At 43.9% G+C, this 12,978-nt stretch overlaps 2 protein-coding genes across 2 annotated transcripts; both read right to left on the bottom strand.

Annotated features, from left to right (window-relative positions):
* Nucleotides 1–6,594: 6,594 nt before the first annotated feature.
* On the bottom strand, nt 6,595–8,281 carry LOC125514880 (2-oxoglutarate (2OG) and Fe(II)-dependent oxygenase superfamily protein). Its single transcript, XM_048680249.2, has 4 exons — nt 7,849–8,281; nt 7,630–7,658; nt 7,321–7,527; nt 6,595–7,109 (listed from the first exon to the last, which is right to left on the bottom strand). Exons 1-4 carry the CDS (start codon nt 8,102–8,104, stop codon nt 6,795–6,797), a joined length of 807 nt encoding a protein of 268 aa, XP_048536206.1. The 5' UTR covers nt 8,105–8,281; the 3' UTR covers nt 6,595–6,794.
* A 2,836-nt stretch (nt 8,282–11,117) lies between these two features.
* Nucleotides 11,118–12,173, bottom strand: LOC125512650 (uncharacterized). The gene is made up of 6 exons (XM_087527147.1): nt 12,131–12,173; nt 11,915–12,027; nt 11,697–11,807; nt 11,463–11,596; nt 11,274–11,325; nt 11,118–11,174 (listed from the first exon to the last, which is right to left on the bottom strand). Exons 1-6 carry the CDS (start codon nt 12,171–12,173, stop codon nt 11,118–11,120), a joined length of 510 nt encoding a protein of 169 aa, XP_087383273.1.
* Between the last annotated feature and the right edge of the window lie 805 nt (nt 12,174–12,978).

Raw genomic sequence — 12,978 nt, 5'->3', positions numbered from 1 at the left:
ACGGGTGAGAAGGTCTCATCGTAGTCAATCCCTTGAACTTGTAGAAAACCTTTTGCGACAAGTCGAGCTTTGTAGATAGTAACATTACCGTCAGCGTCAGTCTTCTTCTTGAAGATCCATTTATTCTCAATTGCTTGCCGATCATTGGGCAAGTCAACCAAAGTCCACACTTTGTTCTCATACATGGACCCCATCTCAGATTTCATGGCTTCAAGCCATTTTGCGGAATCTGGGCTCACCATCGCTTCTTCATAGTTCGTAGGTTCATCATGATCTAGTAGCATGACTTCCAGAACAGGATTACCGTACCACTCTGGTGCGGATCTTACTCTAGTTGATCTACTAGGTTCAGTAGTAACTTGTTCTGAAGTTTCATGATCATCATCATTAGCTTCCTCACTAATTGGTGTAGGTGTCACAGAAACCGGTTTCTGTGATGTACTACTTTCCAATAAGGGAGCAGGTACAGTTACCTCATCAAGTTCTACTTTCCTCCCACTCACTTCTTTCGAGAGAAACTCCTTCTCTAGAAAGGATCCATTCTTAGCAACAAATGTCTTGCCCTCGGATCTGTGATAGAAGGTGTACCCAGCAGTCTCCTTCGGGTATCCTATGAAGACACATTTCTCCGATTTGGGTTTGAGCTTATCAGGTTGAAGCTTTTTCACATAAGCATCGCAGCCCCAAACTTTCAGAAACGACAACTTTGGTTTCTTGCCAAACCATAGTTCATAAGGTGTCGTCTCAATGGATTTTGATGGTGCCCTATTTAACGTGAATGCGGCCGTCTCTAAAGCATAACCCCAAAACGATAGCGGTAAATCTGTAAGAGACATCATAGATCGCACCATATAAAGTAAAGTACGATTACGACATTCGGACACACCATTACGCTGTGGTGTTCCGGGTGGCGTGAGTTGCGAAACTATTCCGCATTGTTTCAAATGTAAACCAAACTCGTAACTCAAATATTCTCCTCCACGATCAGATCGTAGAAACTTTATTTTCTTGTTATGATGATTTTCAACTTCACTCTGAAATTCTTTGAACTTTTCAAATGTTTCAGACTTATGTTTCATTAAGTAGATATACCCATATCTGCTTAAATCATCTGTGAAGGTGAGAAAATAACGATATCCGCCACGAGCTTCAACATTCATTGGACCACATACATCTGTATGTATGATTTCCAACAAATCTGTTGCTCTCTCCATAGTACCGGAGAACAGTGTTTTAGTCATCTTGCCCATGAGGCACGGTTCGCAAGTACCAAGTGATTCATAATCAAGTGGTTCCAAAAGTCCATCAGTATGGAGTTTCTTCATGCGCTTTACACCGATATGACCTAAACGGCAGTGCCATAAATAAGTTGCACTATCATTATCAACTCTGCATCTTTTGGCTTCAACATTATGAATATGTGTATCACTACTATCGAGATTCATCAAAAATAGACCACTCTTCAAGGGTGCATGACCATAAAAGATATTACTCATATAAATAGAACAACCATTATTCTCCGATTTAAATGAATAACCGTCTCACATCAAACAAGATCCAGATATAATGTTCATGCTCAACGCTCGCACCAAATAACAATTATTTAGGTCTAATACTAATCCCGATGGTAGATGTAGAGGTAGCGTGTTGACCGTGATCACATCGACTTTGGAACCATTTCCCACGCGCATCGTCACCTCGTCCTTCGCCAGTGTTCGCTTAATTCGTAGTCCCTTTGTTCACCTTGCCATCCTTCTTATCCGCCAAATACTTGGGGCAGTTCCGCTTCCAGTGACCATTCTGCTTGCAGTAGAAGCACTCAGTTTCAGGCTTAGGTCCAGACTTGGGTTTCTTCTCCTGAGCAGCAACTTGCTTGCTGTTCTTCTTGAAGTTCCCCTTCTTCTTCCCCTTGCCCGTTTTCTTGAAACTAGTGGTCTTGTTGACCATCAACACTTGATGCTCCTTCTTGATTTCTACCTCCGCAACTTTTAGCATTGCGAAGAGCTCGGGAATTGTCTTATTCATCCCTTGCATATTATAGTTCATCACGCTCTTGTAGCTAGGTGGAAGTGATTGGAGAATTCTGTTAATGACGCAATCATCCGGAAGATTAACTCCCAGTTGAATTAAGTGATTATTATACCCAGACATTTTGAGTATATGCTCACTGACAGAACTATTCTCCTCCATCTTGCAGCTATAGAACTTATTGGAGACTTCATATCTCTCAATCCGGTCATTTGCTTGAAATATTAACTTCAACTCCTGGAACATCTCATATGCTCCATGACGTTCAAAACGTCGTTGAAGTCCCGATTCTAAGCCGTAAAACATGGCACACTGAACTATTGAGTAGTCATCAGCTTTGCTCTGCCAGACGTTCATAACATCTGGTGTTGCTCCAGCAGCAGGCCTGGCACCCAGCGGTGCTTCCAGGACGTAATTCTTCTGTGCAGCAATGAGGATAATCCTCAAGTTACGAACCCAGTCCGTATAATTGCTACCATCATCTTTCAACTTTGCTTTCTCAAGGAACGCATTAAAATTCAATGGAGCAACAGCACGGGCCATCTATCTACAATCAAGCATAAACAAGAAAGATACTATCAGGTACTAAGTTCATGATAAATTTAAGTTCAATTAATCATATTACTTAAGAACTCCCACTTAGAAAGACATCCCTCTAATCTTCTAAGTGATCACGTGATCCAAATCAACTAAACCATAACCGATCATCACGTGAAATGGAGTAGTTTTCAATGGTGAACATCACTATGTTGATCATATCTACTATATGATTCATGCTCGACCTTTCGGTCTCAGTGTTCCGAGGCCATATCTGCATATGCTAGGCTCGTCAAGTTTAACCTGAGTATTCTGCGTGTGCAAAACTGGCTTGCACCCGTTGTAGATGGACGTAGAGCTTATCACACCCGATCATCACGTGGTGTCTGGGCACGACGAACTTTGGCAACGGTGCATACTCAGGGAGAACACTTTTATCTTGAAATTTAGTGAGAGATCATCTTATAATGCTACCGTCAATCAAAGCAAGATAAGATGCATAAAAGATAAACATCACATGCAATCAATATAAGTGATATGATATGGCCATCATCATCTTGTGCTTGTGATCTCCATCTCTGAAGCATCGTCATGATCACCATCGTCCCGCGACACCTTGATCTCCATCGTAGCATCGTTGTCGTCTCGCCAATCTTATGCTTCCACGACTATCGCTACCGCTTAGTGATAAAGTAAAGCATTACAGCGTGATTGCATTGCATACAATAAAGCGACAACCATATGGCTCCTGCCAGTTGCCGATAACTTGGTTACAAAACATGATCATCTCATACAATAAAATTTAGCATCATGTCTTGACCATATCACATCACAACATGCCCTGCAAAAACAAGTTAGACGTCCTCTACTTTGTTGTTGCAAGTTTTACGTGGCTGCTACGGGCTTAGCAAGAACCGTTCTTACCTACGCATAAAAACCACAACGATAGTTTGTCAAGTTGGTGCTGTTTTAACCTTCGCAAGGACCGGGCATAGCCACACTCGGTTCAACTAAAGTTGGAGAAACTGACACCCGCCAGCCACCTGTGTGCAGAGCACGTCGGTAGAACCAGTCTCGCGTAAGCGTACGCGTAATGTCGGTCCGGGCCGCTTCATCCAACAATACCGCCGAACCAAAGTATGACATGCTGGTAAGCAGTATGACTTATATCGCCCACAACTCACTTGTGTTCTACTCGTGCATAACATCAACACATAAAACCTAGGTTCTGATGCCACTGTTGGGAAACGTAGTAATTTAAAAAAATTCCTACGCACACGCAAAATCATGGTGATGCATAGCAACGAGAGGGAAGAGTGTTGTCTACGTACCCTCGTAGACTGGAAGCGGAAGCGTTAGCACAACGCGGTTGATGTAGTCGTACGTCTTCACGGCCCGACCGATCAAGCACCGAAACTACGACACCTCCGAGTTCTAGCATACGTTCAGCTCGATGACGATCCCCGGACTCCGAATCCAGCAAAGTGTCGGGGATGAGTTCCGTCAGCATGACGGCGTGGTGACGATCTTGATATTCTACCGTCGCAGGGCTTCGCCTAAGCACCGCTACAATATTATCGAGGATTATGGTGGAGGGGGGCACCGCACACGGCTAAGAGATCAATGATCAATTGTTGTGTCTATGGGGTCCCCCTGCCCCCGTATATAAAGGAGTGGAGGAGGGGGCCGGCCAAGGAGGGTGGCGCGCCCTAAGGGGGAGTCCAACTCCCATAGGGAGTAGGACTCCCCTTTTTCCTATTAGGAGTAGGAGAGGGAAGGAAGAGGAAGGAGGGAGGAAGGAAAGGGGGGCCCCTCCCAATTTGGATTGGGCTTGGGGGGGGGTGCGCCCCCTCCCTTGCTCCTTTCCCCTCCTTTCCACTAAGGCCCAATAAGGCCCATATACCTCCCGGGGGGTTCCGATAACCTCCCGATGATCCGGTATTGTCCCAATCTCACCCGGAACCTTTCCGGTGTCCAAATATAGTCGTGCAATATATAGATCTTTATGTCTCGACCATTTCGAGACTCCTCGTCAAGTCCGTGATCACATCCGGGACTCCGAACAACCTTCGGTACATCAAAATATATAAACTCATAATGAAACTGTCATCGTAACGTTAAGCGTGCGGACCCTACGGGTTCGAGAACAATGTAGACATGACCGAGACACGTCTCCGGTCAATAACCAATAGCAGAACCTGGATGCTCATATTGGCTCCTACATATTCTACGAAGATCTTTATCGGTCAGACCGCATAACAACATACGTTTGTTCCCTTTGTTATCGGTATGTTATTTGCCCGAGATTCGATCATCGGTATCTCAATACCTAGTTCAATCTCGTTACCGGCAAGTCTCTTTACTCGTTCTATAATACATCATCTTGCAACTAACTTATTAGTTGCATTGCTTGCAAGGCATAAGTGATGTGCATTACCGAGAGGGCCCAGAGATACCTCTCCGACAATCGGAGTGACAAATCCTAATCTCAAAATACGCCAATCCAACATGTACCTTTGGAGACACCTGTAGAGCACCTTTATAATCACCCAGTTACGTTGTGACGTTTGGTAGCACCCAAAGTGTTCCTCTGGTAGACTCAATATACTTCCATCCTCTTGGGAGTATGTACTTCCATCCTCAATATACCTCATATACGCATTAATTGTATCTCTTTATTATTCTCAATATACTTCATTAAATATTCTAAGATACCCCAATATGAGTTTAGTTGAAAAAATATCATATGCGACATACTTTTTGTAATATACCTTTTCACGTACAAACACATCAGTATATACGTAAATATTTAAAAATACATAGACTCACATGAATTTTTTCATGAAACTCATTTTGGGGTATCTAATAATTACTAATGAAGTATATTAAAAATAATAAAAAGGTATAAAAGATTCATCTATGTGGTATATGAGGAGCGGGAGTACGTACTCCCATGAGTACACAACCATTTTCCTATATATATATAAGTTTGTCTTATTTCCGACGCAAAAAGAGACCGTAAGAAAATATATAATCGCCGTAAAAAATATTTTATGTTATGTAAAATTACAAACGTAAAAACATAGTCTAAAATACACATAAACTGCAATTTTTTTTATCTTATGACCTATATTTTTATTTTTTTTATGTCAAATTTTACGTAGTGAATCAATAGAAATGTAACTATTTGAATTCCAAACGTAATTTAATTATGAAATGATCGTAAGATTACCTCGGGTGAAGAATAACTTATTCTGCACCCTGGGTGATGAGTAGTAACACTATATATATATATATATATATATATATATATATATATATATATATATATATATATCGTTTTAAAATTATTTGCATTGTCTATTTAGGTCTAATTTGATAGTCCAAAAGTGGACAAAAGTTTAGGATGCAGCGGCCGGAGGACGACATCTGGACGTGTGTGTCCGTTTTTTCGATCCAAACAAACAAAATCTAAAGAAAACAGACATCTGTTTAGGGTCTGAGCGTTGAAGTTGGCCTTAGAGTGAATGGAGGGTTCGGTGAGTGGGGATCAACCCTACCCCTGGGCGGATCGTTCCCAAGCAACCGAATACCCTATGCCCTGCTACCGCTGAACACTCACTGGCGACCTGTGGTGGTTAAGAACCATGCGCATCAATTATCTAAATCATGTATGAGGCCCAGTTACTGAGCCATCACCAGTTCACCAGCCATCAACTAAAATGTGTGCCGTGTGCATTGTTTGTTATGGAATTAATGAGTGCTCTTTATACACACTTGCAGTTGTGCTTAAAGAAAAACACATGGTGCTAGGATGGTTGTAAATATCACCATGATCAACTGATTAAGGAAAAAAGATCAACAACTAACGTCATGACTAGAGAATTGGTGTATTCATGTATTACAGCCTGGTTCGACAATATTTTATACTCCCTCTGTCCCAAAATAAGTGTCTCCACCTTATTATACAAAGTTGAGACACTTATTTTGGGACGGAGGGAGTAGATCATATGACTGCAGAAAGAAAAATAAATCTTGCAAGCATAGTTTCTAAACAGTCAACAATATTTTGTTAAATACATAGCATTGTATTCACATGCCCAAAGCAAACATTTAGCTGATTTTCTGTAGCAACCTAATTAAACTTCTCCATGATACACTGCGAAATAATTGGTATACAACATTGCCAAAACGATAACATTATGCAACAAATGTTAACAATGCCAATTTTAGTTGGGAGAAGCCCTGAGTTTCCTCAGAGTAACTGAAGTTCTTCTATGCTGCTCAAGCTCCATCCCATTCCAGAGCTGAGCACCTGGCTTGCGGTTGATCTCATGCTTCCAGTGATACCGTGCATCGCCTGACATTACAACAAGTGAGCCTGGGTTCAGGTAGACGGGAACGTTTGTACATTCGCTCTCCTCGGGCTTTTGCGTATCACAGGCAGCACCTTCTCGACTGAAGCGCATCACGCATGCAGACTCGAGAGAGACTATAACGATCCCGTCGTCGAAGCGCATGAGATCAACATGGGCACAGATACCCTACATTGCAATATCAGTTTGTTACAATAGATGACAGGAAAAAATGTAATACTCTCAACAAAAAGAAAAGAAAATTGTATCCCGCTGCTTTACTTGTGTAGTTGCCTTTGTGGATATATATTGAAGAAAGACTATCTGAATTATAGCACTATCTGCATGCTTGATGTTACACATAGGCTCCAAACTATGGAGGAGAATAAAAGTTCCATACCTCACCTGGCTTGTATGTGTTTGCAATCAGTTGATCAAAAAGCGGTTCTCTCCACAGTAAATCTGACGGCAAAGGACATGCGTCTTCATCCTCGTTCATCCACCCAGTGCCAACACTAGCATCATCAACACTACCAACGCAAATAGCTTCCCTAACAAGTGCCGAAAGTTCGACAGCCCATGGAGGGAGATCACCAAATCTCATTGCCTAGTACATCGATTTTGAAAGATTTCTCAACATTAAAACCGACTGATGAAAATGTAAAGCACATTTCCCAGATCTGAAACAATCGAGGGGAAATAAAGTTACTTGGTTGTGTGCATCACTGAACCATTCTTCTGCAAAAGAAACACAAATGGGCACATCAACACTTTGAATCATCTCATACACATTTAGGATTCATATAAGCGATAGCAAGCTAGACCTAAATTTCCTCTGAGATTTGGTGGCTGGAACCAAATATGGACACAGTGCCCAGCTAAAAAGATAGCCAGAGGAAGACATGAGGCGACCGGCCCGGCTACTCACCTCGTTGGATCGCGGCGAGAAGGCGCGACTGCTCGTCGGGCGAGAGGAAGGCGGCGCAGAGCCACAGGCCCCTTACTTCCGCCACCGCCGCCCATCTCCAGCGCTCGCGGCCCGCCCCTTGAACCGGTGGCGTGCTAGCCGCGCCGCGGGGCGCGTCGGAATCGCTGTCTGATGAGTCTCCGAAGGCCTCCCGCAGCGCGGCACGGCTGTGAACCTCCTCGTCGTAGCAGGCGGCTGCGGCGGCGACGGTAACCATGGTGACTAGAGTCCGGTGATTTCACCGCAGGACCCCCCAGAATCTCCGCGTTCGTTCGCTAACCAAAGTGGGCCTTCAGCGGTTCAGCCATGCCCATTAAGGCCGAAAGAAGGGGCCAGTCATCAAGGGTGTGTTTGGTTGCAGTCATCAACTGGAATGTCACGGGTCGGACCCGTTCCTAGCCCCCGTTTTAGCGTTTGGTAGACAGATGGAATAGTAACCGACTGGTTCCCAGGGACCGAATATACCCCCAGATGCGGAACACGCTCGTACCTCCAAATCGAGCGGACCGCGTGGAACCAGTCGTTCCCCTCTTCCTCTCTGGACACAACCGGCGGCAGGTAACAACAAGCGGCGCTGGATTGAGGGCACCTAGCGACGGCGACGGATGGAGGCGAGCGGCTACGGATGGCGGCGAGCAGCGCCGTAGATCCGTACCAGAGATGTACACGCAGCTCCTGTGCGGCCTCGTGCGCCGCGAGATGGCCGCGCTGGATGGCGGTGAGCGGCGAGGTCGATCTGTAGGACGCGCAGCTGTGCGGCTCGTGCACCGCGCGGACGTGCTCTGCATCGACATGGTCTTTGCGGCCAGGTTTCTCCGTCTTGTGTCGGTGCCCAGCGAGCTTCCCATCCAGTGCGCCGCCGATTGGGGCTCAGGGCTCCTAGGCATGGGCCTGTACTGGCGGCCAGCGAGCTCCCGTCCAATTCAGCCTTTGTTTGTCTTGTTGAGATTAGCCTTTTGATGACTGAAATCAGCGGTATTTGGTTGACTGAAATCCAATTCAGTGCGTGCACCGTTCTTATTTGTTTCAGCGTCATCCTGGCCATATGTGTGTGCCAATGCATTCAGTGGTTTTTGATTGACTGGAATCCTGTTCAATGTTCAATATATTGTACATAATCATAAGCAAACAAGTGGAGAGATGAACAAATCTATTCCATTCCATCTTTGAAACCGAACACGAAAATGTAACTATTCCGTTCCTTAGAATTGTCTATACCAAACACAAGGACGGAACCGACCCATTCTAGTGGAATGGATCCATAACAATCCATTCCACTTCGTTCTCGAACCAAACACACCCCAAAAGTTTCTTTTCCCTAAAAAAATCGAAAAGTTTTTTTAGATATTTTTTCTTTTTTGGAAGACGGAAGTGAGGCTTTTTTTTCTTTTCGAGATTTTTTTCTTTTAAGATGGAAGTAAGGTTTTTTTTCTTTTCTTTTCGAGATGTCCTCTTAAGCTAGTTGGTTGATGTGAGTTTTTTTCTTCTAATTTTGAGATGAAGGGAATAATTTTTTTTCTTCAAGATGAAGAAACACGCACACACCTTCCTCTCAAGCGATACGCAATGGCGGCATCCAACCACTAGTATATAGCAAATACGATATCGAAGGGAGTCATGCAGTGAAATCACCAGGAGATGGGGCGACTCGGTGCTCTGGTTCGGATGCACCCAAAATCACTACAGTGGGTAGGTGTGTCAGGATGGGGGGATTAGATGATTTGCCCCACTTTACAAGGAATTTTTGAAGGATTAGAATCCTTAGAAACTTTTTCTATATTGGTTGTTTGATTCATAAGATTGAATCTTATAGGAATTTTTTCTAAAGTTTTTTTATACTATGTTCATAGAATTTCTAGCATCCACTCAAACCTCTTTGAAAGAATTCTATGTTTTTCCTATGATGCAATCAAACAACCCAAAACTTGTAGGATTGAGATGAACATGACATTTCAATCTTATGTTTTTCTTATTCCTGCATTTTTAAATGTGGTGGACGAGTGCGACTCCGTCCATGGTTGTGATGCCGAGCACAACTACGAGGAGCCATGCGCCTACAACGTCGTGGACACCTCGCTGGCGGTGTGGGATGCCCCGGGCCTCGACGAGAACATCGGTTTGCAGGATGTTACCTGGTCTGACGAGTGATCAGTTAGTTTGACAATATGAATATTCGTGCTCTCACTAAGTATTTATTTTAGATTCTTTTGTTTCTTCTAAAGTTTATCATTATTCTTGTAGCTCTATTTCGATCCAAATGTATTTTTTTAACGATGGTTGTTCAAGAGTGAGATTCTCGTGTTTCATTAAATTCATCTTGGATCCACAAGCTCAGATCTATTATATACTCTTATCTCTCATGTAAAAAGAAGATAAGAGTGTCCCATATTAAAATTTGCCCACAAAAAGATACGCAAGACTGATTTGATGTAGGCGTTTTTAAAGTGGACATAAGATTTGTCTTAATGCTTCTAAAGTCGACCTTGGCGAGTTTTATACATTAAAAAAGGTGGGTCTTAAGCTAAAAAAAGCAAAGACCGAGTCCATAGCACGTAGCAAATAATTGCTTCTCTTCTGCTCTATATGTGAATTGCCTCCCAATACACGACCTAAACTGCCTCTTGGGTCGCTCGAGGGCGACTACGGAGGCCACTGCCACTCCTAGAGGCCTTTACCACAGCTTCCCTCCCTCACTGTTCTTGAAGGAGGCCCTCGGGCCCCACAGTGGAGGGTGACAGCAAGGACGTGCGCTGCCTCACCTTGGTGCCTCCAACTCGTCCCTCAGATCCAACGTCCTGCAACCGCCATCTGCTCTCCGACCAGGGTGTGCTGACCCTTCGATGGCTACTCACACTCGTCGTTGCCAATGCAGTGTGTGTTCATTGTTTTTGTATCCACATAATACTTTGTTTTGAGTCAATAAAATTCATCCTTTGTCAAAAAAGAAGAAGAATACATCTAACAACATGTTTCATCAAAATCTACCTTTCAAAGAAGGAGTTAGAATCATGTCGATCGTGCAAAGAAATGTAAGACTTTTGCGCGTTCTCGAAAAAAGAAATCTTGTCGACCGTGCTATAGAAAATGATTTCAACAAGACGGATGGAGCTCGATTACTATGTTGTGGAGACTATGATAATGATACATCTTTTACATACTCTTCGTCGCTTCATGCATTCTTTAACCCCTAACAAGACATTATGGAGACAACCCACATGAATCTGCCGTGGTTACATTGTTACCCAGTATACTTCAGGAGTTGTAGTGCTTCGACCATTCAGCAACATCTTTCATTAGAAGGAAAAGAGAGACCTTGTGTGAGTATTTAATTAAATAAACAATGGCATATACAGAAATTAACCAGAATACAATGTGTGCTTGCGTACCTTATAAGATTCACTGATGAAGACAGTAGGCCATCCAGCATATGGCAGGTAGCTGTTAGCATTGGATAAAACACAAAATTAACAATGCAAAGACATTAATCAATTGAAACGGTAGAGCAAGGTATATATACAGCCATATTAATACATGTCCAAATTTGATAGTAGACACATGATAAGAGAACAACCCACCCTACAACCCGTCCAATAATGTCATGCGGTTGAAGCCAAAGCTGCCCACTCGCATAGAGAAATCGGTCATCCACTGAATTGTTGTCCCCTTTGGTGAGTATTCGGATTTCTCCAGTATCTCGATGTTCGTGAACCTAGAATAATTTGAGAAGATTATTCTCAAGGCAAACAAAACATGACATATAAACTTTTAATGATTTGATTGGTGTGTATCACTAGAGGGCTTGCTGTTACCTTGATCACGCGATGGACAACTGGATGTTCAAAGCCATCAACCTTGAAAAGAATGATCTCTCCTACGTGGAAAGGTTCATTGCTCATGTTGTGCACAAACACCATATCACCCTGCAAAATAAGCACATATTCCGTGCATGCATTTATCAATATGTTGGTCGAAATCAAAGGGGGCAACAAACTGAAGCCCACATTTAAAAACAAATTGTATCACGTACCTTTTTAATTCCAGGCTCCATACTTTCCGACAAAACGGCCATCGCCGGTGTCTTGACACCCGTCACTAGCATTATTCCCTCGGGCACCAGCACCAACAATGCAACGACCATAACTGCATTCCAAATTTAATTAAAAATTCTCCAAGAAGAAGAAGAACAGACAGAAGCAAAATATCAACGCTAAAGAACACTGAAAAAAGAGGCCTATATATGTACCGAGGAAGGTGACGGATTGGGTGAGCGCATGCCGGATCTTCATAGCCTCCTCTCGGCTGGACGATGGAGAAAACACAGCTAGTTTTCTGATCGATTCTAGAGTATTTTCCAGCGAACGTGTAGTACCTTCCCTTGTGTGTGTCTATATAGACGGAGCCGCGGAGTATAAAAAGGTAGGTAGACGTACGTACCCACTCGATACGAATCGGTGACGGACACCATCGATCACCACACCACACACGTACGGGATTCGGTTTCCGTATCCGACTCCGACCGTGCAATGGAATCATATACGGTGTTCGTATTATCTCTTGGGTTTATCATTAATTACGTGCGCGTGGTAATGACACCCAGCTAAGGTATTCTCAAAGTCCGCCACCACTATTACGTGCCTGGCGAATAGCTGTGAGGGTCACCCGGGTTTCCCGAAAAATTAGGAGCCCCTGCGGAGGCGATTAGGGTTTCGGTGGAAAAGCGGCGCTCGTCGACCTTCGTCGGCGGGGTGCATCTCTCGTTGGTCCGCCGATGGCTACGTCTACGGATCCAAGCAGCAGCACAAGGGGGCAGCAGTCGCCTCGCGCGGCAAGGGCACGGATGGAGGAGGCAATGGAAAAGCTGGATCTCATGGAGGAAGAAGCCACCCCTCTAGTGGTGGATGATATCGATGATGAAGTCCAACAGAAGTGTGCGATCGCTGGCAAGGTTCTGCATCGTAAGGTGCTCCACATACAAACGCGCTGAGGCCGGCCTGAGAAAACTCTAGGGGACTGTTCTTCAAGCCGGTGGGGGAGAATACCTTTGTTGCGGAGTTTGAGAATAGCCGTGATCGTGATCGCGTGCGTGATGGA

The sequence above is a fragment of the Triticum urartu genome, chromosome 6A (genome assembly GCF_056163025.1).
Source record: "Triticum urartu cultivar PI428250 chromosome 6A, HENAU_Tu73, whole genome shotgun sequence".
NCBI lineage: Eukaryota > Viridiplantae > Streptophyta > Magnoliopsida > Poales > Poaceae > Triticum > Triticum urartu.
The sequence above is the reverse complement of the archived record's forward strand: the minus strand, read 5'-3'. Positions and strand labels throughout refer to the sequence as shown.